Here is a 27,748-nt window from a genome sequence, read left to right as displayed (position 1 = left end):
GGTTAGTCGGTAAGAAAAAAGTGGCTAAAACACCTGAAGCATGGCAACATAATACCGGATCGAGTAAATTGTGCACAACGCTTAAGTTGCTTTGGAACCGTAAAAAAACGGCGTAGAATTGACAGATCCGACGAGGTGCGTGTGTTATTTCAATCGGCAATTTATAGAGCACCCCGAGAGTGACAAGAAGTATCCTACGCCGTGTACGATCTCTCCCAATCGAAGAGTTACCACCACAATTTACGTTGAAAGATGTTGCACATGTTATCTTAGGCGCTTGGTCCTGACGGAATTGGTATGTTGAAGCAACTGGATGAGCCAGGAGGTCAGTATATCACCAAACTCCTCAATTTGCCGTTAGCCATCCTAATAGTTTACGATGCCTGTAAAATTGGCAGGGTGGTCCCGTTACTGAAACCAGACAAGGATTCCAGCAAAAGTGACTCAAAGGCTGAGGCTTTACTCCTCCCCATCATAAGAGCGTGTTTCCCAGTAGCTGAACATCAAGAGAGATTGCGGAAATTGCATAGCACAACAACAGCTTTACAAGCCCTTTCCACACATGTCAGCAGAGGACTCAACCAAAACAGGCCGTGTGACAGAACAGTTATGGTGGTACTTGATCTATCAAAAGCTTTTGATACAGTCAATCATGCCACACTGTTCTAGGAACTGTTTTGCCTCTACCCATGGCACAATAAGAAAGGTTGCTCAACTTAAAATAAACTAGAAAAAATGCAACTCTGTGCTGGAGTCTTATAGTGTCAAATAGACTTAAACACAGCGAACGAAAATAAACTATTGGAAACGTTTGAAATCGTTTCGTTCTGTATTTTCTCGAAGTTCGAAACGAAACAAAACCGACATTAAGATAACGGGACTTGTTTTTTGTTTTGTATTGTTTGTGTAGATGAGTGAGACAAAAACAAAACTGAAATGTACTCTGCTGGATGACGCAACATTGGAAACGAAACAGTACAATACTCATTGCAAACGTTTCCCTGTATATTAACTCATTACAAATAATGTACAAAGTAATTGTCCCTTTTTATTCATTTATTTGACCACCATACAATGTAAAAAAGTACAAAAAACAATATTAAGAATAACAACTCATAGTGTACCAGTCATCATTTCGTACAACAAACGTTTGGAAACGTTTCCCAGCGATTCGTTCGCATACGATACAGGTCGGCAACTTACAGCCGAAGTACATTAAGGCAGTCGTATTGTTTGTGTACTTCTGTAGTAGGATTCTCTAACTCATTTTTTGAGTTACCGACAAAAAACTTTGAAACCCAAAATTTTGATATAATTTACATTTATATAAGAATTTTTGCTGGATAAGTTTTTTTCGTCATAAGCTGTTGAAACTTAAAACACGAAAGTCGAAACAATTCCGGTGAATAATGCCGCTAATATAATCAAAATACCGAATAAAGAGAGGTACCGTTGTATGGGGGATATACTAAGATGAGGACCTGCACAGACAATTTTCCGTTATCGGTTGTAATATCCATTTACGAAATTTTACGAAATTCCTGTGAACAATGTCGCGGAAATCCTGGAAATACCTATAGACCTATAAAGATAATTCTCTTCCAGGGCGTAAAGTACTCAGAGCGAACTTTTTTTGTGGATTTTCAGACCATTAAATTGAAAAATGTGGCTAAAATCATCAAAATACTCATTTTAGTTTCTGCATGATTAGTTTCTGTTTTTGAGTAATAAATTGTTTAGTATTTATGAATCAGCTGAATGCTTGCTTGATTGATTTTACATATTTTCTTATACGACACCATTCATATGCTATTAAGATATGTGTTTTAATTCATCATTCAAATACTTTGAATTAAAAACAGTTTTGACTGTAAATTATTTTATCATGACACGACCCCTGGTCAACCTATAAAATCCCCTTTCCAAGCCAGCTGACTACCAAACTTAATGTCAATATGCATTATTCTAAGGTAAACAAATAGCTAACAAAGTGTAAACAAATGTTGAAATTTTTACATGGTAGAATTAAGAAGGTAAAGTCATGCAATAATATATATAATATGTTAACAATTTTGTTCAAAATGAAAGAATATTTATAAATCCATTGTACATACACATATCAGAGATGGGAACCCGGGTTCTATGCAGTTAAATTTGACAAAGTAAGTTCCAGAAAACTCAGAGATGGGAATGCTATATATATAAATATGTCTATGTATGTCTATATGGCGCTGGGTGGTGCACATTTCTGCCTGTTTTAAGTTGTGTTCCAGAACCTACAAATTAGTACTAATTCTGCTACAACGCGTTCCCGTACTGCAAAAACTAGCAAAACTTGCAGCTCTCTCGAGAAAAAAATGGCGCTGAGGGGTGCACATTTCTGCTTGTTTAAGCTACATGAATTTGGCCGAGCAGAAATGTGCAAATTGTGAATTTGACATTTAATTGGCAGGGCTAACAAGGTTGAAAAATGTATTGATACATTTCAATGTTCCCGCGTCATAACAAAAATGAAGAAATGATCAACTTAAAAACTAAAGGAAAAACTAATATTTGTAGTGCAAAAAAACAAAAAGAGAAAATATGGAGCACTTTTGGATGATTCCAGTAGTGAAGAGGACTGGCTGAATGATGAATCAGATTATTAATTATTATTATAGATTATTAATTTTAACGTATCGTCTTCAATACTAAATTTTTTAAATTTTGGCGTCCGTTTCAGTAAGGTTTCACGAGTCCGATTTGGACTATTTACTCTTGGAATTTTGGAGCAAAAATGTGCATATTAGTTGTGTTCCAGAACCTACAAATTAGTACTAATTCTGCTACAACGCGTTCCCGTACTCCAAAAACTAGCAAAACTTGCATCTCTCTCGAGAAAAAAATGGTGCTGAGTGGTGCACATTTCTGCTTGTTTTAGCTACATGAATTTGGTCGAGCAGAAATGTGCATATTGTAAATTTGACATTTAATTGGCAGGGCTAACAAGGTTGAAAAATGTATTGATACATTTCAATGTTCGCGCGTCACATGGTAGAAAAATACAGGTAGATGCATCAACGCTTGGGAACATTGATATGTCAAAAAATTTTAAATGTTTATTCAAATATAAGTAGAATTGTATATGTTTTCTTATACGACGTCGTTCGGAGGTTATAGTAATTCGGTATTTTGAGCATTTTTTATAAATGTAAATAATTTTTCATTCAACATTTTCAATTGCAAAATTGGTTTGACAGTTCATTGTCCCAGCAGCTGTGTCGATTCGTCTACCTATATTCTTCTACCATGGCGCGTCACAACAAAAATAAAGAAAATGATCAACTTAAAAGCTAAAGGAAAAACTAATATTTGTCGTGCAAAAACAAAAAGAGAAAATATGGATCAAATAATGTATTCACTTTTGGATGATTCCAGCAGTGAAGAGGACTGGCTGAATGAGGAATCAGATTATTAATTATTATTATAGATTATTAATTTTAACATATCGCCTTCAATACTCATTTTTTTTTTTTAAATTTTGGCGTCCTTTTCAGTAAGGTTTCACCAGTCCGATTTAGACTGTTTACTTTTGGAATTTTGAATGTTGACATTTTATCGCATTTCTGCTAATTTTCCGTTCCCTTATTTTTTGAGCACACCTAAATGAGAATGACATTTCGAACTGTTCTCTCTTCTGCTAGTTTTACTACTAAAAAACTGGAACACAACTAAGGTGTCAACATTTGCCTACACTCTTTTGACTATTGTTTTTTTTTGTTCTGTGATTTCAAAAACAATATGTGTGTCTGGAATTGTCCAGCAACATCTTTCTGAGAGAGTAAGGTAGTTTTTTTCTCTTTTGCAAGGAAAATGCGAAAAGTAAACAGACGGTATTCCTGGAGAAGCTTGCAACTACTTATTTTCTTATTACATATTAATATTTATGTTTTTCACATTTTGTAAAGTTGTTCTTCAAAAACAATTAGTCTTACTAATTCCAATATATTTTCAAATTGAAAGCACAAAAAGAAATAAACAAGCAATAGAAAACATCTGATTGAATGTCGATGAATGAGAAGAAGAAGAATTGCAAGCATGGTAGAAGAATATAGGTAGAACATCCATGGTACAATGAATTCAAGGTAGGGCAGAACTACCATATGATTTTAATTTTTTTATTTTTCTGGCTTAATATGCAAACTTCGTTTGTTTATGTGTGTGTATTCTATAATTCAATAATAAAAAAAATTTTCAGAAAATATTCAAATTCGGGTGTTTTCTAAATGCTTATTGCAACGTATGCATCGACGAAATCTAAGGTTTTTGTCGCGAAATAAAACATAAGAAATATATAGAACATGATTTTGAAAAGAAATGTTGACCTTTCATTCATTTTTCGCGGTTTTAAATTATTTATTCAAAATCAATGCAACAAGTTGTTTGCTTTTTTATTGTTTTGATAGAAATTCTGACATTACAAGCCAAACAGATAGACCTCTATACTTGCAATTTTTTCAAAGTTAGCCTACCTTGTCTTCATTGTACCATGGATACATCAACGCTTGGAAACATTTATATATCAAAAATTTTGAAATGTTTTATCAAAAATAAGTGGATTTTTAAATGCTTTCTCATACGATCCAAATCGGAAGTTGTTATAATATGTATTTTTCAAAATATTTTACACTTTTCAATAATTTTTCATTCAAAATTTTCAATTCCAAAATTAGTTTGACAGTTCATTGTCCCAGCAGCCCATAATTGAAAAACGCGATAACTGAATGAAAAGTCAATACTTCTTTTCAAAATCATGTACTATATATCTCTAAATGATTATTTCGCTACAAAAACTCTAGATTTTGTCGATGCATACGTTGAAATAAACATTTTGAAAACACCCGAATTTGAATATTTTCTGAACAAACTTTTTGTTATTGAAAAGAAAACACATACATAAACAAATAAAAATGACATATTAAGCCAAGAAATCTCACTGAAAGAACTGTTAAAAATTCTCTCACCACTCTCTTTTTCAAATCTTTCGGGTTAACAGCCGACTTCCAGTAACAATTTATAACTATTACTACAAATTTTAGGGTAACCAGACACACCTAATAATTCATTTTGACATTACGTTTGGTAGCCATCTGGCTTGGTAGGGGGACCTTATACTTGGTCCATGATGCGGCGGCTTCAACGCTGTACTATTTATTGGGTGGCTTTGAATTATCTGTAATAAGTTAAAAGTTAAATATGGACTAGATTCCATCTAATCATCAAAACATTCCATTACACAGATAACAACAGAAATGTCTCAACCAACGATCATGCGTTTAATGGCTTTGTCCATTAATACTGCTAAACGTGCTGGAAGTATTATAAGAGATGTTATGCAAAAGGGTAATTTAGGCATTGTCGAAAAGGTTTGTTCGCCAAAATGGAATACTTATTTAGCACTTGATAAATGTTTCCTTTTCTAGGGTAAGGATGACTTGCAGACCGAAGCAGATCGTTCGGCACAACGTTGCATCATAGCGTCCTTGTCCAAATCGTTTCCTGAAATAAAGATTATTGGAGAAGAAGGCGGTTCAGACCTTAACGTCAATAACGATTGGTTGGTTACAAAGGCAGATGAGGATTTTTTAACGAATTCATGTCCGAAACAGTGGCGTGATATAAAGGATGACGAGTTTGTCGTGTGGGTAGATCCTTTGGATGGAACGTCGGAATATACCCAAGGTTTCCTCGATCATGTTACAGTTTTAATTGGAATAGCTGTTAACAATTCCGCTGTAGGCGGCATAATACATCAACCCTACTTCAAAAATCCTGGAGGAGAATTGGGACGAACTATTTGGGGTTTGAAAGGATTGGGAACTGGTGGTTTCGAACGTCTTTCACCACCGAAAGATAAATTCATTGTTACAACAACCAGATCACATTCCAATGCAATAGTGCAGGCTGCATTAGATGCTCTTTCTCCCACTGATATTATTAAAGTAGGAGGCGCCGGGTATAAGGTATTGCAATTACTGGAAGGAAAAGCGCATGCTTATGTCTTTGCTAGCCCAGGCTGCAAAAAGTGGGATACTTGTGCTCCGGAAGCTGTGTTGGAAGCGCAAGGCGGCACACTTACAGATATGTTAGGTAATCATTATTCTTATGGTTCAGATGTCCTCCATCCCAACGCCCAAGGCGTTCTGGCGACAAATGGAGATGTGTCCCATGCTAATATTATTTCAAAGTTACCTTCTAATGTCTTAGAGGCTATGAGAAGCAAATGTTAATACGTTGTATTATATTATCGATGTTATTATAAATAAAAACTAATTCTGAAATAACCGAATTCCATAACACTCTTTTCAATGTTTATCCGAATGCACAAGAAATACATATAATACATCATTAAAAACTTTGAAGTGCGGACGCACAGCACATTTAATATGGTAATATCAAGTAAAGAAAGCAGATCTCTTAAAAACTGGGACTAATTTGAATAAAGAGTGAAACTCGCTGGAATTCGATCGGAAGCGCTCCTGGGAGTAGAAAAAATCGTGCAAAGCTAATTTTTAGATGTCACTTAAAAGGAGAATAAGCATGTTTTCATCGTTTTTGAGATGGATTGCCACCAAATCGTTCTAAATCGAGCAGATTCTAGTCTTGTCGCGCACTCTTTTAGTTTTCGTCATACCGTTGTTGTATTTCTATGTATGTGCAATGTCTACAATTCTGCAAGTTTCGCTCCTAAGTGAAATTGAGCAAATCTGTGCTTTGAATGAAAACCTTAAAAAATCGGGATTCAAACTAGTTCCAATTAAACCGCAAATGCCATCGATATCGGTTGGAGAGTGGAGTCAAATGGGTAACAAATTGTACAATTTTGTGAATAAACTGTATTGTCCTAAAATTTTAGATTCAACCCTGTAGAATAACCCCGAGGTTCCATCCTTTTTTGGGGGTTTTTTCCGAATATAAGAATTTTGTACAAGAATTAAATATAAACAAAACCAACTGTTGCATATTTAAAAGCTTATTTGACACTATAAGACTCCGTTACAGAGTTACATTTTTCTAGTTTCCTTGAAGTTGAGCAACCTTTCTTATTGAGTCGTGTGCCCTACCTTATCTTCATTATACCATAGTTCAGATATGTAATATGTTTAGATATATAATATATTAAGCAGTTTTGCCATGGAATTGAAATATTGAACTATTTGGAGCACAGTTTTCAAAGAAAATCTAGGCATTTCATTCATCTTTCGCGTTTTTAATACTTTAAAAATGAAAAATACAAAATAAATAGATATAACTTGTTGCATATAATTATATATAATTTAATTATATAATATAATTATATATATTTTTGACAGAAAGCGGGCATAGGCTCATGGCTGCATTTCTACAGTTTTACTAAGCTGTACCATAGACTACTAAATCCACTCGATTCCAAATGTCAATTCTACAGCGTATACGTCACGTAAATCGTATTGATAAATCTAGCGTGTATTTTTTGACCTATTATATATATATATATATATATATATATATATATATATATATACTTTTTTTGTTTTTGGTATATTTTCATTGACTGAATGAAAAGTAATAATAAAAAACAATATTGCTGGTTATAACGTAAAAAACTATATATTTGAACAAACTGAAAAAAGATATTCTATAGCCAAATTAACAATAAATTATGACAAAAAAAAAAAAAACATATGAGAGATATGAACCCGAAATTTGCCAAGTTCGAAAATCATTTTTTAATACAAATTATAAATGAATATGCAATTATATATTCTCTCTCACCCACCAATAATTTGTTAGTCAATAACATAACGAGTTGTTTTACTAAGATATATATTTTGCTTTTAATTTGGCATAAGGTGAAAAAGCCAGATCTTTAATACTGTTTTACTGGCCTATTGGGTGACAATTTAAAATAAATGCAAATCTACGAATAAATAAGACTATATTTTTATAAAGGAAAGTAAACAATGAGCAGTGTCTTAGTTCCTCAATAATATACTTTTTACTGATTACCTATTCCACTTGTATTTGCAAGGGAAGTGTTAAGTATACGATTACGTTTGGCCTTAGCCATTTTGCATTGATTTACAGTGGCAGCAAATCGCAGCGATTTCAGAGATTCCACGAAACAGTCTTGAAGCGGAGCAATATTTATAAACATCAGCGTCTTTGAGTTGCCTCCCAAGGAAGGCATTAGTAAATGAGTCAACTTAGAGTTTCGATAAGGTATGTGATCCTGTTTCTGTAATAGTGCCAATATTACGTTTGTCAGTTCAGAGAGCGATCTATTTATATTTTTTGTTTCGTTCATGCGAGTACTTGTTTTTGGCGATTCCGAACCGGCCAAATCGACAAGATTTATGGAACCAATAGATAATTCCTGTTTCTTTGCGTGTGTACCAATGAGTTCTATTTTGGTTACTGCATGTGATCTGGATGATCGTTCATTTCCAACCGTAGCCGCCGTGGCACGATTCATCTTGGCAATTTGCATGAGCTCCCGGAGACGTCCCGCGCTCCCCACTGTCTCGTGTGTTATATTTGATACGTATATATCATTCTTACTGTTTTTTACCATACGAATCTCCATATCTTTTTGTTCATTACTCAGCAGGTCGTAAAGTACCTCGTTGTAAATTTCAAGAAATGTCACCTTTATTTCATATTCCCAGCCTAAGTGCCGATAATTCTTGATTGAATCAAAAAGCAAATCCACTGTCCTTGGTATAACTCCAGGATTTGATGGTATACCATCCATTGTGTATGTTTTTCCGCTACCCGTCTGCCCATATGCGAAAATACAAATGTTATACCCGTCAAGAGCAGACTGTATTAGTGGTGATACCATTTCAAATATTGACTCCTGTTCTGACGAGTGATCAAATACTTGATCAAAAGTAAAAGTATGTGCGATTGATTTTCCCTTCGCTGTAGGTTCAAAACTGGCTATTTCCATAGTTGCTTCATCCAGATAACTCAAATTACATAGCATTTTGTCCCTTTCACAATCCAGTGGTGGACGAACTCGACAAAATACCCGTATATTGCCACGCAAATCTAACACGGTGTTGTGCAGCTCCTTTCGTTCCATATTTGAACGGAATAATAGTTCCTTACATATTGCAATTTCATCCAATAATGTTGCGTTCCTATCGGCCAGTGTTGATGTTCTATCACGCAGCTCTTCAACTTCCGAAAATAATTCCGAATGTTCAAGTTTTATTTCCTAATAAAATTATATTTTTTAATTTACCTAAGGAAACGGAAAATGAATTACTTACTTTATATGCTTTAGTTAATTTTTCCAGTTCTTCTGTGGTTTTGCTCAAGTTTTCAACGATGGAATTATATTTTTCTTGCAGCAATGTTTTCTCGCGCATTAAGCATTCGTTCATGGTTTGAGTGTTTCTGAGTTCTTCTTTCGTTGTTACCAATTGTTTTTCAGTGTCCTCTAATACCTCTGGCAAATTTTCCAGATTGTTCAGTTGTTCCGTTTTTTCTTCTAGCTTATCCTTAAGAATCTTGTGCTTTTCCAAAAGGTCATTGAACCTGGCCTTAAAATCGTATGCGGGAATGCGCTTAGTTGCAGTTTTTGCAGTTATTGCGGAGGAGTTTGAACTAGTATTATTTGCACTTTTTTGATTAGTTAATGCTGGTCGACCTCCTCCGATAGTTTTCGTTGTATTGACAGTCGGAGGTTTTTTTAAACTGGTACTGCTTGCTGCAGTAGCAGACGTACCAATACGTGGTGGTTTATTTGTGTTAGATCCCAGTGTTGTAGATAACGGCATCCGCGAAGTCTTTGCAGGGATTGGGGCAAGAGTAGATTCTGTCCGTTTCAAAGGCCGCATGTCTCGAATATCGCAAGCCGAACGACTTCTTCTCATTTTAGCACGCGACGCTCCGCCGTAATTTGAAGCAGCAGCTTCTGGAGATGCCGCCCGTTCTAAAACCAAAAAAAATAAAATTACTGAAAATTATCTGCGCAATTATACAAAATAAGTTACCTCTACGAGTTGCATTATCATAACTGGAAAAGTTAGTTATATCGCGAGGAAGCTGATTATAGGTATTCAAAGACTGTGCACTCCCGCTGAATAAATGCGTTTTGTTGCCAAAATTGCCGGTAAATGATGTCGCTTTTATTCTTTCCATGGGCAGTATAGTCCTTGAAATAGGCGCAGGCCTCTTCAATGCTGAAGGCTTTGGTAACTTGGATTCCATTTTTGTTCCAATTAATCAGATACATTAACTATTTACTTTTTCCAAATGATCGTGCGTTTCTTTCTTTATAAATTGTGCGCCGTTATTTCGATTTTGAAACTAAACAAGACGCCAAGAGAACGAAGGCTTACGTAGTTCGATTTTCGACTAATCGAAATGATGAAATCGATAATCTATTGGATTTGCTCGATTGATGCAATGCTATATTCTGCTGCCAAAATACACAAATGCATGTCATGTTCTCATTAGCACTTACTTACTTATGCTATGTTCTCATTGCACTCTCAATCACGTTGTTCGCCCTCAGAATTATTTACACGAATTAACTCGTTCATATTATGGTACAATAAAAAGGTAATGCTAGGAACACAATTGGAGCGAACGACGAATTTTTCGAGGCGTATGTTCGTCGTCAAAAATAAAAAACATATGTGTATATGGAAATGCACACATTTCGTCGGGCGCCGCGAACTCAATTAGCTTTATTTCTATTTCATACGCCGGCGAACGGCGAAAAAAACAGTACGAGGTGGCCATACTTGTACGAATTTTATGTGTTTTAGTAAATAAAGTTACTTTTTACTTTAAAATTTGTTATGGTCACTCTACTATTAGTTACTCGTATAAAAAAAACATAATTAATTTGTTTATTTGTTTGTGTACTTGCGCCTGAGTGAAGAAGCAGATAAGCTTTTACTATAATATACATTATGTTAATTATTTTAACAATTTTAATAAACTTTACAATGTTCTGATTCAATGTAGTCAACAAATGAGCAAAAATTAAACAACTTCATCAGCTGTTTTATAATTTCGTCGGTATTGTGTTCCATATGACGAATTTACGCGGCTCATTTTGTCGCCGCGTAGGGCGAAATTCGTCGTTCGCTCCAATTGTGTTCCTAGCATAAGGTAGAGCTTCCAGCAAGGTAGATGTACTAGGTAATCGCATCAGCCCAGCTGACGGCACCATTAAATGTCAAAACAAATTGTTGTAATAAAGAATTCGCCCTAAATGAATGCAACAACAAATTTGTTTATGTTGTCTTCCCTAAAAGTACCTTTTTATAATATTTCAAATAATTTAAGAGCAAGTTTAGAGTGAAACAAGTAAAAAAAAATTAAAAGAAAATGAAGGAAGGAGGTTAGAATGGAGTGCAGCTTTAAGAATTAAGTTAGCCTCAACATCTAAGATTCCCAAAGCACATCACGGGAAGTAGTGCAAGAATTCGACTCTTGCCATTTGCAGTTCCGGAAAACTTTCGGTTTAAACCAGTAAAATATAGTCATTATAAGTTTCTTGGTTTAAAAAATATCGCAATACTACAATGAATACTTATTTTACTCTTATTTGTTTTACAATAAAAACTTTTATTGCGACGTTCGTTTACGACGAGAGGCACACAAAATAAAATGTAAACAAAGACCTCGTTTCTGATTGGTTGAAACAAATTTGCCGCAACCTTTAAATGTCATGGCGAATCTATGTTTTTCGCCTTAGATGCCAATTTTGACATTTGAGGGAACCACAAAAGTTGCTTTGTTGTAGCAAATTCGCCGATGCGGTTACCTGTTAGATCTACCTTGGCTTCCAGATTAAATTTGTTTCTGAGTGTGCCCGACTTCTGCCAATTTTGTGTTTGAAAATTAAAACATTTTTTTTTTTCAAAACCAATGATTGGAAGACACGTATATTACGGCTCGCGCATTAAAGCTATTAACCAGTTTAGACATGAAATTGAAAGATTAATTTATTTCTATGACTTTGTTTTTGAAAATATCCAAATTTCGTTATAATCAGAATGCTTTTTACAACGTATGTATGTACAAAATTTACACTTTTTGTCGCCAAGTAAATCTTTAGAGATTTAAAGATTTTGAAAAGAAAATTTGACCATTCATTAATTTTTCGCGCTTTTTGAAAATAATAATAATATTAATAATAATAATAATAGTAATAGTAATAATAATAATAATAATAATAATAATAATAATAATAATAATAATAATAATAATAATAATAATAATAATTATTATTATTATTTTACCTCCCTGGTTTCTGGTCAAATATCAGCAGCAGCAGGAGCAACTACAACCGTGAAAAAAGCAGTTGGTTTTTTGTTGTTTTGAGATTTTGGCGGACTCGTTTCGGGTTACATGAAAATCGATTTATGATGAGTAGATGGTTGGATGGATGATGGGATGGCAGCAACACGTCCGTCGCCTGACGTATTCATGATTAATGTTGAGCGTTGATTTGAAACAAAAGCGGCAGCAAAAAAAATGAATGAGTTGTATGTTTTTTTCGATTGGATGTTACAAAACTTCTGGTAAGTTCAAAAATCTTATTACTTTTTTTTGCAAAATTGTAACTTGACAGGCGCCATTTGGCAGCGGATGTTTGTGCGATATTAGAATTGTGAGCGATAATATTGTTATGGTATTGTTATGAGATTTTGTTTACTGATCTTAAGTGTCATATTGAAATTTTATTCTGATTATGCGTCAGGTACCAGATATAGCAATACGTTGTCACACTTCATCTAATACAGATAAAATATTGATATGGGCGAAATTACTTAGAGGAGTTACAAACGCAATAACAAAGTTAATATACCCTCCATAGGAAATAAAAATAAAAAAAAAATTAAAGAGGGGAGAAATTCTCCCTATAGTTAGGTTACTTTGCTATGTAACCTTTCAAAATACCTATACAAATGTCTTTTATTTATTTATTTATTTATACTTTCATAATCTGTTGGATTTTTCCTATAAAAATTGTTTGTGTTGCACAGTGTAATTAATGTCATCTCACAGCGGAGTGCTTCAAATTGAATCATCTTTTCGTCAAAACCCCTTTGCAAACTGTAATTATTCTATTACCTCTATGATATTCATTTAAAATATCAATTACATTCAATGTTTACAACTACCTTCCAAGTGGCTAAATAACTAGTTTTGCCTCTTCAACACAAGAATGCTCACGAAATTTATTTAAAGCCTTTCAACGATTTCAACAATTCATCGCAATCGGAGTAATTGAGATGGAAAATTTCAATTTTCTTTTTTAAAAATACCAAACCTTTTTATTTTCAAATTTTATATTTCAACATTCCATCTCCAAACGAATGTTCCACACTCACCGTTAACAATGAACAAATCCTTGTTCAATGTTCAAACTTAATCAAAATTTTCATTGAAGGGTGGTGGTGGTGGTGAGAGGATGGTGAAAGGAAAAATAGCTGGTATGTCGCAAAGCAAACATAAAATTTAATTTAACAAAATGACCACTAAATTGCAATTGACGTTGGAGGAGGATGCAGCGGCCATTTTCCAAAAGCAAATCCACCGTTAACGTTTGGCGGTTTTCTGTAGGACTAAAGAGTAAATCATTTTTACTGGAATGTTCAATCAGGGCCTAGGGGCGAAACGTTAGTGGATTTCGGGGAAGCTGTTAGTGGCCATAGTTGCCAAAATCTACTTAAAGGATTCATGTGTTTTTCCTATAGGGACCTACCAGGCTGTACACATGCAAAATCAATTGCAAGAAATCAAACATTTATCCAATACCACTGCACACAACAACTAGTGGGAAAGGCTTTGCATGAAATAGTAGTTGCATGAAACAGTAGTTTATAAAATGAAAGCTAGAAATGGAAGAAAAGTGTATCAGCGTTTTGAAACTTTCCATCGCAAAATAACGTAAATAGAGGATGCAAGTCGCCCCTTTTCTAATTTTCTTGAAATTTTCGAGTTAAGATTCCTTGGATCATTAAATTCATCCGAATTTTATGTTTTTCAAAAAATTTCCTATAGCTCTTAGAAAATCACAGCAAAAATTGGACATTCATTGAAAGTTTTTGCGAGGATTTCAAGAATCCGTTGAAAAACTGATTCCATACCAAACATCTTAGGAATATTGTAAACATCTATGGCAAATGTTATTCATTTATCGGTCATCGCTAAACCGACTTATAATTATATGCTGATATCGAATATATGAAGTATATGGGGACTCTGTTAAATATTTGGAGGTGTTGCGAACGGAATGACAAAGTTACTTAAAAGAATGGTGGAAGGTATAACAAGTAAACGAATTCTACGTTGGATCCAAATTTTAGATATAATTCGGATGATATAATTATATTAGATATCATTGAAACAAACGGCTGGATATTTGTAATTCTAAAAATGGATCGCCACTCATTCTAGGAGAACTCTTTAGCATATTATAATATTTAAATGACGCGAAGATGGACAATATCGGTCCGCCGCTGTAGTACTTTCCCCACTCAAATTAATTTTGAATTATTTTCAAATTTTGACTGCAAGGGCTGCTAAAATTTCTTCGCACTCAAAATATCTATGGGTCATACACTGGACCATAAATTAAGGTGGACATAAAACGTCGAAGGTACATATATCGCATTACTTCTGACAAATTCCAACAGTAAAAACTGGGAAATAAAGTCAAAATCATTTATTGGATTTTTGTTTCGATGGGTTTTTCCATCTTGACCTATGGAGGTCTAATAGCATGTGCTGGTAGCAAAAAAAAAAAAAACAAATAAAAAGCAGGTAAGTTCGGCCACCATTTGGAAAATTAAAAAAAATCGCAAAAATACCGTCAAAATAAAAACTGTCATATGGGATCTAGAAGACGTGGACTTGCATAAGCTGTAGTACCGATTCCGAAATTCAAATGTGAAATTTGAATCAATTCCGGGTTATCCGGGAGGTGGACCTGCATACGCAACTTTGTCAAATACAATAGTATCCATTAAGACCTTCAAATACGCAATTTGAAACAATTCCTGTGAATAATTTCGCTTAAATCATAAAAGTACCGAATAAAGGGAGGTACCGTTATGAGGCGCTATACGAAAATGTGGGCCGATATGACCCATTTACGAACTTAACCTGCCTACTGACAAAATACACATATGTGTCCAATTTTAGCCCTCTATCTTAATTCGTTCGAAAGATAGCGTGATTACAACGGACGGTCGGACAGACAGGCAGAAGGACATCTTTACTTAAAATTTTACGCTGATCCAGAATATGTATACTTTGTAGGGTGTAACATTTCGAGGAGTTAGAATGGTATCAAAAAAATAAATTAATAAGTGGTCGTCTACCTTATAGACTTCTGGACCTTCAATTCTAGGCAGAGTGGTAAGTCTAATTCCCCAAAGTTTAATTCAACGGTTGGATCCTTCAAACAGCAGGGATTTGTAACATTCTTGTTGGACGTGATAGAATTTGCCGTAAATATTCCCATTTTGAATGCTATTGGATGAATTGAATGAATGAATATTGAATGTTCGAAGTTTCATGAAAATGCGATACTTACTTTGCTTTCTATGAAATAGAAATCTTGCTGTACATCCGATCAATCCATTCGCGTCTGAGCTCAAATAATGTGTGGCAAAATTTTCAATCAATCTTCAAATCTTTAAGAAAAATATTTTAAATGTATTTCTTTCTATTTTCTATTTCTTTTTAATTTTTACAAAATTTTGACAAACAATATTCAATTCTGAAAGCCTTTTGACTAGAATGAACGAGTATCCTAAGCGACTGCTCCCTGCAAAGCAATTGCAAAATCTGAGAAAAATACAGCTTCATCTCCAATAGTATTAGGACTCTACTCTGATAATAGCTATGAGGATTGGACCATAATTGCGACCTCTAGAGTGAGTACAATTGTGAAAAAAAAACAAGTAAGAAAGCAGTAAGTTCGGCCGGGCCGAACTTTGAATACCTTCCACCATTTCGAACGAATTAGAAAATTTTCAAAAAAAAAAAAATATAATATAAAAAGTTCTGTTATAATCTTAAAATACCTAATATCGGATGGTGCTGATATATGGGGGGATATGCGATATTGTGGACCTATATAGACAAATCTATGTCTGGGGGTAAAGTACTCACAAATAACTCCTTGTGTAGAATTTCAGACAATTCCGTTGAAAAATGTTGCTAAAATCATCAAAATACCGAATATCGGGGGTACCGTTATATGGGGGCTATACGATATAGTAGACCTATATAGATAATTCTCTTCCAAGGGATAAGGTACTCCCAATGAATTCCTGGTGTGGACTATAAGACAATTCCAAAAAGTGGCTGAAATCATCAAAATACCGAATATCGGGGGTACCGTTATATGGGGGACATATTATATCGTGGATCTATATGGACAACTCTCTTTCAGGGCGTAAAATACTCACAAAGAACTCCTTGTGTAGAATTTCAGACATCAAAAATACCGAATATCGGGGGTACCGTTGTATGGGGGCTACACGATATCGTGGACCGATATAGCCCATCTTCGAACTTGACCTGACTGCAGACAAAAGAGAGATCTGTGCAAAATTTTAGCTTTCTATCTTAATTCGTTTAGACTGTAGCGTGATTACAACAGACGGGCGGGCGGACAGGGCTAAATCGTCTTTGAATTTTACGCTGATCTAGAATATATATACGTTGTTGGGTCTAAAATGATTATTTCGAAGAGTTACAAACGGAATGACGAACTTAATATACCCTCCTTACTATGTATGGTGGAGGGTTTACAAACGAGGTTGATTTTTTCGCTAGGTTACATGCCAGACACCTTAGGAGTATTATAATGGCAAATTTTATTATTTTACCTTGAAAATTATAAACTTTGTCTTGATTTCAAGAGACTGACATTATAAATCTACTCAGAAATATCGAATATATGAAGTTTACGGGAACTGAAATATTTAAGCATTAAATCGGATGAAACATATGTATATATGGGAGCTATATAAATCGATTTTCCCCAAATGTGAAGTTCTTGTTAATGCGCTGAATTTGGTTGGATTTTCCGAAATACATCCTATTTGGACGAATAATAAACATTTGGTGCACAATAAAATTTAATTCGGACGAAGACATATATGGAAGCTTTATCGACACAGAAAGTGATTCTATGAGGTTTCCTTCTCCACGTTACAAACAAATGTACAAAGACCGTTGGTCTGTTCCAAAACTGCATGTTACTAGGATAACAGATTTTCCCTTTATCATATCAAAACCAGTCGTAAAGTCGGGCGGGGCCTTTATGATACGCTAGACCACTTTGCATATTTGGTAGAGCTTCAACCCCGTCCCCTTTTCAATTCGGGTTTGTATTATACATTTGGTGCACAATTAACTTGAAATCGGATAGATATATATATGAGAGCTATGTCTAAATCTGAACCGATCTCGATAAAATTTGGCAAAGGTATTTCTGAGCTGTATTTGATATATTCGCGAATATCGTTACTACGGAGTTCATATTACGGCTATGCAGGGCAAATTCAACAAATCGGATGAACAATATGTATGGGAGCTGTAGCTATATCTGAACCGATTTCCACCAAATTTGACATACTGGTTTCTAAACTCAATTCGGTCGTAAGTGCCAAATTTCATCCAATTTGGGCAAATCTTAGACGGATGAACAATATATATGGGAGCTGTAGCTATATCTGAACCGATTTCGATACTTATTTTCAGGTCTATTTTGGTTTTATGTGAAAAATTCCATACTATTCGGGCTCATATTACACGTTTGGTGCACAATAAAATGCAAATTGGACGAAGATATATATGTGAGCTATATCTAAATTTTTACCGATTATCTCCAATTTCAATAGGGTTCGTCCTTGGGCCAAACAAATGATTTGTGCAAAATTTCATCTGGATCGGGTAATAAATGCGAACTGTACTTTGTCCACAAAAATACATGGACAGACGGACGGACGGACATGCATAAATCGACTCAGAATGTGATTCTATGCAGGTTCGTCCTTGGGCCAAACAAATGATTTGTGCAAAATTTCATCTGGATCGGGTAATAAATGCGAACTGTACTTTGTCCACAAAAATACATGGACAGACGGACGGACGGACATGCATAAATCGACTCAGAATGTGATTCTATGCAGATCATCAAAAGGAACTATGGGTCTATCTCGTTTCCTTTTGCCTGTTAAAAACAAATGCACAAAGACATAATACCCTGAACACCTTGTGGTGTAGGGTATAAAAATGAGCGCAAGAACTTACACCGCAACGGAAAGAAAATAGACTCAAAAGAGCTAAAGATTTGCTTCGCTTGGCCGATGGTCGCTCTCCGCTCGTATTAATCGACCGTGGCATCAGATTAAATGCCGAATATTATGTCGAAAATATTCTGGAGGGATATTCTGACAGGGCTCAGCACGCGCCACCCAAGAATGGTTACAAAATGAAGTTCCTCGCTTCATTTCCAGCGCAAAATGGCCACCAAAATCTCCGGATACCAATCCGTTGGAGTATTGTTTCTGGAGTATTTTGAAAGCAAGGTTGGCACTGAAAAATTTCAAAGTGCCGATCACTTCTAGCAAGCGCTCCGCCGAGAATGGGCCAAAATCACGCAGAGCAAACTTTCGGACAGCGTGTGGCGGTTTCATTGGCCATTTGAATGCCATAATTCGTGCCAAAGGTGACCAATTCGAACAAATCTAAACTTATTCTAAAATTTGATGCTGTTTCCTACATTTTTTGCCTTCATTCAATAAAATTAAAAAAAATGTCAAAATTACGGCGTTTGACTTTGTTGCAGTTTTTTTATCTTACCCTGTATAGTGCCGAATATCAAGTCGTTTAAAACATATATATGAGAGTTATAACTATATCTGAACTGATTTACACTAAATTCTATAAGTTTATTCCTAGTCTAAATGCTGTCGATTGTGCCGAAATCTTTCCCATTTGTATGGTATGTACAGTAAAACCCGCTTAAGTACTTTGCCTTAATTTGACAGCATTTTGAGTTACTTAAGCGGGTAGTGTACTTAAAAGAACCCGCTTTAGCACCTTAGGTTGGGTACATAAAGAGACCCGTTTTAGTACCTTCTGTTAGGTAGCAAGACATTTTAAGAATATTTTGAGAATATTGAAAATAACTTATTTAACACAAACAAAAAATTTTATTAAAAAAAATTAAATAATTTATTTAAACTCAAACAAAAAGTTAATTTAACAAAAAATATTTTGATTATTAATTAAAAACACATTTCATTTGTCTTTCATTTAAAAAATGTATTTTATGTGCGTGCATAATACATATATTTAAAACAAGGCTAGGCAAAGAGTATCCCTTGGGATATCTGTGTGTTCACCAACACAATTTTAAAAAATAAATTGTTTTGAATTTTCTGTCAAAATGGTTTTGGGAAAATATTTAGTTTTGTTCGAGCAGTCGTTGAGGAAGGTGCTGTCGGATATTTTTATGAATACACCGTAAGAAATATTGGAGCACAAATATATCTTACTACATATTCGGAACAAATATTTCCGAATTTGTAAAAATTACAACTTTTGACATTTATCTTTTCTGATTGAATTCTATTTGACAAAATTTGCATACGAATTCACATGTTAGGAAGAGAAATTCATTTAACATTGATAAATTTATTGTCCTTCCAAATTAGTGGACATTTTCATATCCTTTGATTTCTCTGAAATTATATGTACGTTCTTAGTCAATTTTAGGAAAAATAGCAAGATGCGATGTTTATCATTCTATTTGTAATACATAGAAATAATCTTTTAGAACCCAATGCAGGATATGAGTTTCTGATCAGCATAAAATTCAACGACTATTTGCGTCTGCCAGCCTGTGGAAATCGGAATCGGATTTTTAAAGGGTCAACATAGATGGTTAGCATGTTATGTCCGAAATTATTAAACAAAAATAACATCAAAATTATATAAAATTTCTGAAAATGTCAACTTATATATTTTTTAATTTTAAAATGAATCATAATTGAAATAATTCTACAAATATATCTCCGAATTGTCTGTCAAAACATTAATTTTTTACCAACGAAGTTATTTTAAAAACAGAAAATTTTAAATTGAAAATTTAAAGATAATAAATTATTTCTCACTCTGTAAAGAGAGTCAAATTAACACTTGCAATATTTTGTTATTTTAAAACACATACAATCACAAAAAATTTTTGAGGCTCTCTGCCATGGTAGAATTACAAGGTAACCCTTTCAGGCCAGCTGGTATCAATTTGATATGTCAAAAAATTGTTGTAATTTGAATTCGCCTTCATTTACACATAAGAAAATTGTTGCATGATTTCAAACTTTAACAATGCTATTGATAGAAAATCGAGATTTTACGTTTTTATAGAATATGAGGGAAAAAGTGTATATTCAACATATGGTAGGCATAGGTAATATGGAGATCTAAAATTCGTGGATATTTGAAATAAGTGAAACAGGGAATCAATTTCATTTAGGAAATAAACCGATACATGGAATTTCATCATCTTATTTGTACGGATTTTCAACTATGTTATACACTATAGGGCTTCAACAGTGAAAGGTGAATGATTCCAAAGCATATTGGATTGGTTTGGGGAACAAAATATTGGGAATTTTTGGGGTGTGATTAAATATTGAGATAATTTTTTTATTTCAAATTGTTCGAATGTATTAAAGTTATCTATGCTTAAAAGACTTCCTGTCTGCTATACATTTCATAGCTGAGCAAATAATATGCCTGGACTCACAGTAGACTCAGCCCCCCCTTCTGCAATCTTTGATCCAAATCTTAAGTAAGCCTGAGGAGTAAATATACCCTAAAGTACCTTTTAGGTAGCATGTCACTACAGCGAGAAAGCTGACGATGTAGCAAAAGAAAAAAGGGTACACCCCAGAACCACCACAAAACCTAATTTTAAAGCATCAAAAATAATTTTCCGGATATTTCCTTTAAAGAACATTATCGCAGTTGAATATGAAATCAACGTTGCCAACGTTACCAAGACTGCATGCTGTGTAAGGATGATGAAGAGATAACGATTGGACATCTATTATCGCAAATGTCCTTCGTTGGTGCGCTGGAGACTACAATCACTCCATTTCCAGTCTATGTGATTTTCAAAAATGTTGTATTGAACGTGCTATAATCAAACCAAGATGCAGCGGCTTCAGCATTACTTTCAATCGATGTTGGAAGTTTTGAATATTTGCTTTTGTAATAGAAAAAAACACAATTTTGAAAATTTTTAATTCAATATTTTGATTGGAAAAATAATTTGCCCCAAATTTTGTACTTCAAATCAATTCGCCCTGACTACAACTTTGACATATCAAGTTTCCAAAAAAGTTGCTTTGTTGTAATTTTCGCCTATGTTGCTACCTGGTATTTCTACCATGCTCTCTGCCTTGCCCTGATTTAAAACATATGTATTTTTTATGAGATCATTTAAAATAAAGTTGATTTCAAAAATAGTTTTAAATAGCAAAAAAGTCAGTAATTTTCTTTTGACGCATGTTTTGAAACTTTGTTTTTTAAAAAAACTTTTCTTCTAACATTTCAAGTTCATCAAATTCAAGATTATTGCTCTCCATATATCTCTTCACTGTTTCTAGTGCTGTCAGCGCTTCTGCAAAAGAGGGTGGGTTCACTTCAAAAGTATTTTCCGTAGTATCTTCAGATGGTGACACCTCGCCATCGTTATCTTCCAAAATACCTGACAATATTTCTTCCTCTGTAAGTGGGCCAAAGCATTCAGTATCCTTATCAAAATTTACATATTCCTCAAACTCTTGAGCGTTTATGGGAATGTCTAAAAGTGTTTCTTCATCGCCATTAGGAAAATAATTTTGAACAACAAATCCGGCCTAAAAATAAAATATTAATTAAGAACTGTTAAATTTTGTCAGGTTTATAAAGAAAAAAAATATTGACCACGCCTACTTTTACGCCCACTATCTTGATTTATTTAAAATCTTTATATTTGCCAGATAATGAAGATATCGGTTTGAAAATTATTACACGAGATACTGTTGACTTTCCCTCCAAACTTAGGAATTTATTTGGGCGCCAGGGAACTGAACACGCATACTTCTAATCTGTCTATATATATAAGGAAGTTGTGTTAGTTACTACGCTTATAACTCAAAAACCGTTAGACTTACTATTTAGACTTACTATTTCGGAATTTACACTTGTAGTTTTTTTTTTTTTTTTTGAATTCTAATATGATGTGTACTCTTTTTGGGTAGTAGAGAAAGACGAAAACTATGGAGTGGCGGAACTGAATAGATGATGTCAAAATAATTTAACGTGGTCAAATCAAAATTGCTAAAAAATCAAAAAGGAGCATATTGCCCTGCAAAAACTCTAAAATAGGGAAAAACTGAGAACATTTTTTCAATGGAATCAAATTTCAAAATAATAGTAAGTCCAAACTTCGTAAGGACCTTTAAATATTGGCTGTAAAAAAACAGCGAACAAGTTGAAGATTTTTTTTCAATTTGTTTATTAGTTACTATGCTTATAACTCAAGAACGTTTTGACGGATTTTCACAATTCATACAACTAAAATATGCCAATAAAAATATAAAAGAAACCAGTAAAGAAAGTCTTAAAGTTGGGCGGGACCGACTTTATGATACCCTACACCACTTTGCTAATTTAGTAGAGCTCCACATAACAATTAAAAGTTTTTATGGGAGAATTCAATCATACACGCTATCATTATAATTATATTTTAAAGTTCAAAGGACTAAATATGCCGAAGCATTTGTATCTTTTAAATTCGGAATTGTATTGCCCATTTGGTGCACAATTAATTTGAAATCGGGTAAAGATATATATGGGAGCTATATCCAAATCTGAACCGATCTCTATAAAATTTGGCAAAGATATTTCTGAGCTATATTTGAGGTATTTCCCTGAATAACGTTGTTAGGGAGTGCATATTACGGTTGTGGGTAACAAATATAAAAAAACGGGTGAATAATATATATGGAAGCTATAGCTATATCTGAACCTATCTTCACTAAATTTGACATACTAGCTTCTAGACTCAATTCGGTCGTAAGTGCCAAATTCCATCCCATTTGGACAAATATTAGACGTTTGGTGCACAATAAACGGTAAATCGGACGAAGTTATATATGGGAGCTATATCCAAATCTGAACCGATCTCGATAAAATTTAGCAAATGTATTTTTGAGCTGTATTTGATATATTTCCCCAAATATTGTTGCTGCAGAGTGCATATTACGGCGGCGGTGGACAAAAATAACAAATCGGATGAACAATATATATGGGAGCTATAGCTATATCTGAACCGATTTTAGTCAAAATTGGCAAACATATTTTCAGGTCTAATTTGGGTGTATATGCAAAATTCCATACAATTCGGGCTGATATTACACGTTTGGTGCACAATAAAAGGCAAATCGGATGAACATATATATGGGAGCTATATCTAAATTTTGACCGATTACCTCCAATTTCAATAGGGTTCGTCCTTGGGCCAACAAATGATCTGTGCAAAATTTCATCTGGATCGGGCAATAAATGCGACCTGTACTTTGTTTACAAAAATACATGGACAGACGGAAGGACGGACATGCATAAATCGACTAAGAATGTGATTCTATGCAGATCATCAAAAGGAACTATGGGTCTATCTCTTTTCCTTTTGCCTGTTACAAACAAATGCACAAAGACATAATACCCTGACCACCTTGTGGTGTAGGGTATAAAAATCCTTTTGGCGTAAAATTTTTTCAATTTAAAAACTATATAGAAGTGTACATTTTTTATTGTTTTGAATTCTGAATGAATAATATCAAAAATGAATTAGTACGCAATAAGATGATAAATGGTGATCTTTCATGTCTGAAATTGGCTTTTAGCTTTCAACTCCAGGATCTACATCGTGCTTCAGCTGGAAGATGCGAACAAATTTAAATAAACAAAAATAACCGACAAAACGTTATGGGGCTCATTTCAACACGTGGACCTACCTACTTCTATCACATGACACTAATCCATCCAATGAGAACTCAATATGCAAAATTCATTGGGACTACATTCAGTGAAATACCGAATATAAAGGGCTCATATTACACGTTTGGTGCACAATAAAATGCAAATTGGACGAAGATATATATGGGAGCTATATTTAAATTTTTACCGATTATCTCTAATTTCAATCAAATTCTTTTAAAATAGTTGACCACTAAGACCCTACCATCCAAGCCTTATTTGGATAGTAATAAGGCAATGGAATAGATTTTCCTCTAAAGCATCTGGGATTCTTTAATTTTCCGATAGCAATCAATTTTTTGTAACTCCCGTCAACATTGTTATTTTTATGAACTTAATACTTTCCCGGCGTTTCCATCGCCATTGCCAGCCATTTTTTGGAATAAAATCGGAATGCAATTTTGCAGATAAGTCTCTGGCTTTTTGGAGGATTTGAGCATCGGTTAACAGTGTATTAATAGCTCTCATCTGGTCAAACCATTGAGCAAGAGCTTTTTCAATGTCATTGTGCGGACTCGTACGTAAACGTTTACGTTGTAAAGTTGCGTTTGCAGCCTCCTCCACTTGTTGCCGATTTCTCCAAATTCTATTAACAGTTGATAAATGAAATGCTGCGCAATTTCATTTTTCGTTTTTGCTTTTTCTTCAATCAAGTGCAGAATTTGTATTTTTTGCTTAATTGTCAAACTTGTAAGTCTTCGCCCTTTGCCAGACATTTTTACGAATCACACAAAAATATTTATTTTGACAGATGTGAGTTTTTAAATAACGATTATAAGGAGTTGCCGTCTTAAAAAAGTGTGTAAGTGTTGCCGTCTTCCTGCGTGTACATAACCGGGGGACAACGTACTTAAAATTACATTTAATGCCTAAAAAATTATGGTACTTAGGCGGGTTGAGTATTTATGCGGGGAGGTAACTAAACGGCTAAATTTGTTCGAGTTTTTACAAAAAACCAAAATACAACGACAGACGGACGGACATGCAAAAATCCATTCAAAATATGATTCTATGCCGATCACTTAAAGGAAGTATAGGTCTATCTCGTTTTCTTTTGTAGGTTACAAAAATGCGTTCTACAGTGCGAAAATACATTTCGAAACCAAATCGGGGTGCCCAAAAAGCAAACCAATAACTTTTCCGTATAAAAAGAACAAAAAATACCAGAAAAACAATCATCTGAAAAGGGCCATGGTCCACGGGGCACCCATTTTCAAAGACAGTAAATCAAGTAAGATCAGGAAGCGTAAGGTTGTTGTCTGCAAGGGCTGATATGAAACTTTCTTCGCACTCAAGAAATCTTTGGGTTATACACCGGGCCATGAATTTAGGTGGACATGAAACGTCGAAGGTACATATTTCGCTATACTTCTGACAAATTCCAACAGTAAAAACTGGGAAATAAAGTCAAAATCATTTATTGGATATTTGTTTCGACGGGCTTTGCCATCTTGACCTATGGAGTTCTAATAGCATGTGCCGGAAATCAGATCAATGCAGTGGCAAAAAACAAATAAAAAAGCATCTAAGTTCGGCCGGAACGAGCTTAATACCTCCACCATTTGGAAAATTAAAAAAAAAAAAAAAATCCGCCGAAAAATGCCGTTAAAATAAAAACTGTTATATGGAGGCTAAAGACGTGGGCTTGCATAGGCTGTAGTACCGATTCCGAAATTCAAATGTTAAATTTGAAACAATGCCGGTCTGTCGGACCCGTATACGCAACTTTGCAAAGACTATAGTATCCATTAAGAGCTTCAAATACGGAATTTGAAACAATTCCTGTTAATAATGTCGCTTAAATCATAAAAGTACCGAATAAAGGGAGGTACCGTTATGACCCATTTACGAACTTACTTGAAAAATGGACATTTGTGTCCAATTGTAGGGACTTCAATTCTAGGCATAGTGGTAAGTCTAAGTCCCCAAAGATTAACTCTCCGGTTGGATCCTTCAAACAGCGGGGAATTGCATCATTCTTGTTGGACGTGATAGAATTTGCAATATCGGTAGGGATGACTGTATGGATTTGTAGATATTTGTAGGCCGTAAATATTCCAATTTTGAATGCTATTGGATGAATTGAATGAATGAATGAATGAATGAATATTGAATGTCCGAAGTTTCATGAAAATGTGATACTTACTTTGCTTTCTATGAAATAGAAATCTTGCTGTACAGCCGATGGACCAATTCGTGTCTGAGAAATTAGTGGCAAAATTTTCAACCAATTCAATTCAAGTCTTTAAGAAAAGTATTTTACTTTTTTTTCTATTTTCTATTTCTTTTTAATTTTTACAAAATTTTGACAAACAATATTCAAAATTTTGCTGTTGAAAACATTAACAAGTAAGTAAAGGTTCAAGTAGACCAAGAACAAGTAATAATTTAATATATTACTTGTGGCATATATTTTTCGCCCTGCGCTTTAATTTTTGCTCATTTATTTAAATATGCTTTGCAGAATTATGTTATGACACCGTTAATCGAATGTATTAAATGTGAGTACGGTTACGGGGTTGGTTATGGCTACGGCAATATTGTATGTCACATATGCCGTAAAGGCTACAGTCGGACATGGCCGATCATGTGATACTTATCCACCACTATAAATTGCGATGAAGTTTTTGTAGATCTGAAAGTCTTTTGACTAGAATGAACGAGTATCCTAAGCGACTGCTCCCTGCCAAGCAATTGCAAAATCTGAGAAAAATACAGCTTCATCTCCAATAGTATTAGGACTCTACACTGATGATAGCTATGAGGATTGGACAATAATTGCGATCTCTAGAGTGAGTACAATTGTGAGAACAAAAGTGAGATAAAACAAGTAAAAAAGCAGTCGGCCGGGCCGAACTTTGAATACCCTCCACCAGTTGGAACGAATTAGAAAATTTTCAAAAAAGTAAAATCAATTAAAAAATCTGTTATAATCTTTAAAATACCTAATATCGAAAGGTGCCGATATATGGGGGGATATACGATATTGTGGACCTATATAGACAAATCTATGTCTGGGGGTAAAGTACTCACAAAGAACTCCTTGTATAGAATTTCAGACAATTCCATTGAAAAATGTTGCTAAAATCATCAAAATACCGAATATCGGGGGTACCTTTATATGGAGGCTATACGATATAGTAGACCTATATAGATAATTCTCTTCCAAGAGATAAGGAACTCACAATGAATGCCTGGTGTGGACTATAAGACAATTCCATTGAAAAATGTGGCTGAAATCATCAAAATACCGCATATCGGGGGGTACCGTTATATAAAGGATATATGATATCGTGGATCTATATAGACAACTCTCTTTCGGGGGATAAAATACTCACAAAGAACTCCTTGTGTAGAATTTTAGACATCAAAATACCGAATTTCGCTAGATTGCATACCATATATCTTAGGAGTATTATTAACATCTATGGCAAATTTTATTATTTTATCTTAAAAATTATAAACTCTGAAAAACCTTGATTTCAAGAGACCGACATTATAAATCTACTCAGAACTTATGCTAATATCGAATATATGAAGTTTACGGGAACTGAAGTATTTAAGCATTAAATCGGATGAAACATATGTATATATGGGAGCTATCTAAATCGATTTTCTCCAAATGTGAAGTTCTTGTTTA

General features: G+C 34.3%; 2 protein-coding genes and 1 long non-coding RNA gene across 3 annotated transcripts; 1 reads left to right on the top strand and 2 right to left on the bottom strand.

Moving 5' to 3' along the window:
• The first annotated feature begins 5,185 nt into the window (after positions 1-5,185).
• On the top strand, positions 5,186-6,328 carry LOC101889594 (3'(2'),5'-bisphosphate nucleotidase 1). Its single transcript, XM_011295361.3, has 2 exons — positions 5,186-5,405; positions 5,463-6,328. The coding sequence occupies exons 1-2, from the start codon at positions 5,292-5,294 to the stop codon at positions 6,267-6,269; spliced, it is 921 nt and encodes a 306-aa protein (XP_011293663.1). The 5' UTR covers positions 5,186-5,291; the 3' UTR covers positions 6,270-6,328.
• Positions 6,329-7,603: 1,275 nt separating this feature from the next.
• On the bottom strand, positions 7,604-10,382 carry LOC101891358 (protein claret segregational). The gene is made up of 3 exons (XM_005186241.4): positions 10,023-10,382; positions 9,297-9,961; positions 7,604-9,241 (listed from the first exon to the last, which is right to left on the bottom strand). Exons 1-3 carry the CDS (start codon positions 10,237-10,239, stop codon positions 8,018-8,020), a joined length of 2,106 nt encoding a protein of 701 aa, XP_005186298.1. The 5' UTR covers positions 10,240-10,382; the 3' UTR covers positions 7,604-8,017.
• Positions 10,383-20,281: 9,899 nt separating this feature from the next.
• LOC131804215 (uncharacterized) lies at positions 20,282-26,372 on the bottom strand. The gene is made up of 3 exons (XR_009342964.1): positions 26,255-26,372; positions 25,966-26,178; positions 20,282-21,944 (listed from the first exon to the last, which is right to left on the bottom strand). It is a non-coding gene; the product is annotated as an uncharacterized LOC131804215 (long non-coding RNA).
• Between the last annotated feature and the right edge of the window lie 1,376 nt (positions 26,373-27,748).

This window comes from Musca domestica, unplaced genomic scaffold (genome assembly GCF_030504385.1).
Source record: "Musca domestica strain aabys unplaced genomic scaffold, Musca_domestica.polishedcontigs.V.1.1 4, whole genome shotgun sequence".
In the NCBI taxonomy this organism is placed as follows: Eukaryota; Metazoa; Arthropoda; class Insecta; order Diptera; family Muscidae; genus Musca; species Musca domestica.
This window is presented reverse-complemented; position numbering and strand designations above follow the sequence as displayed.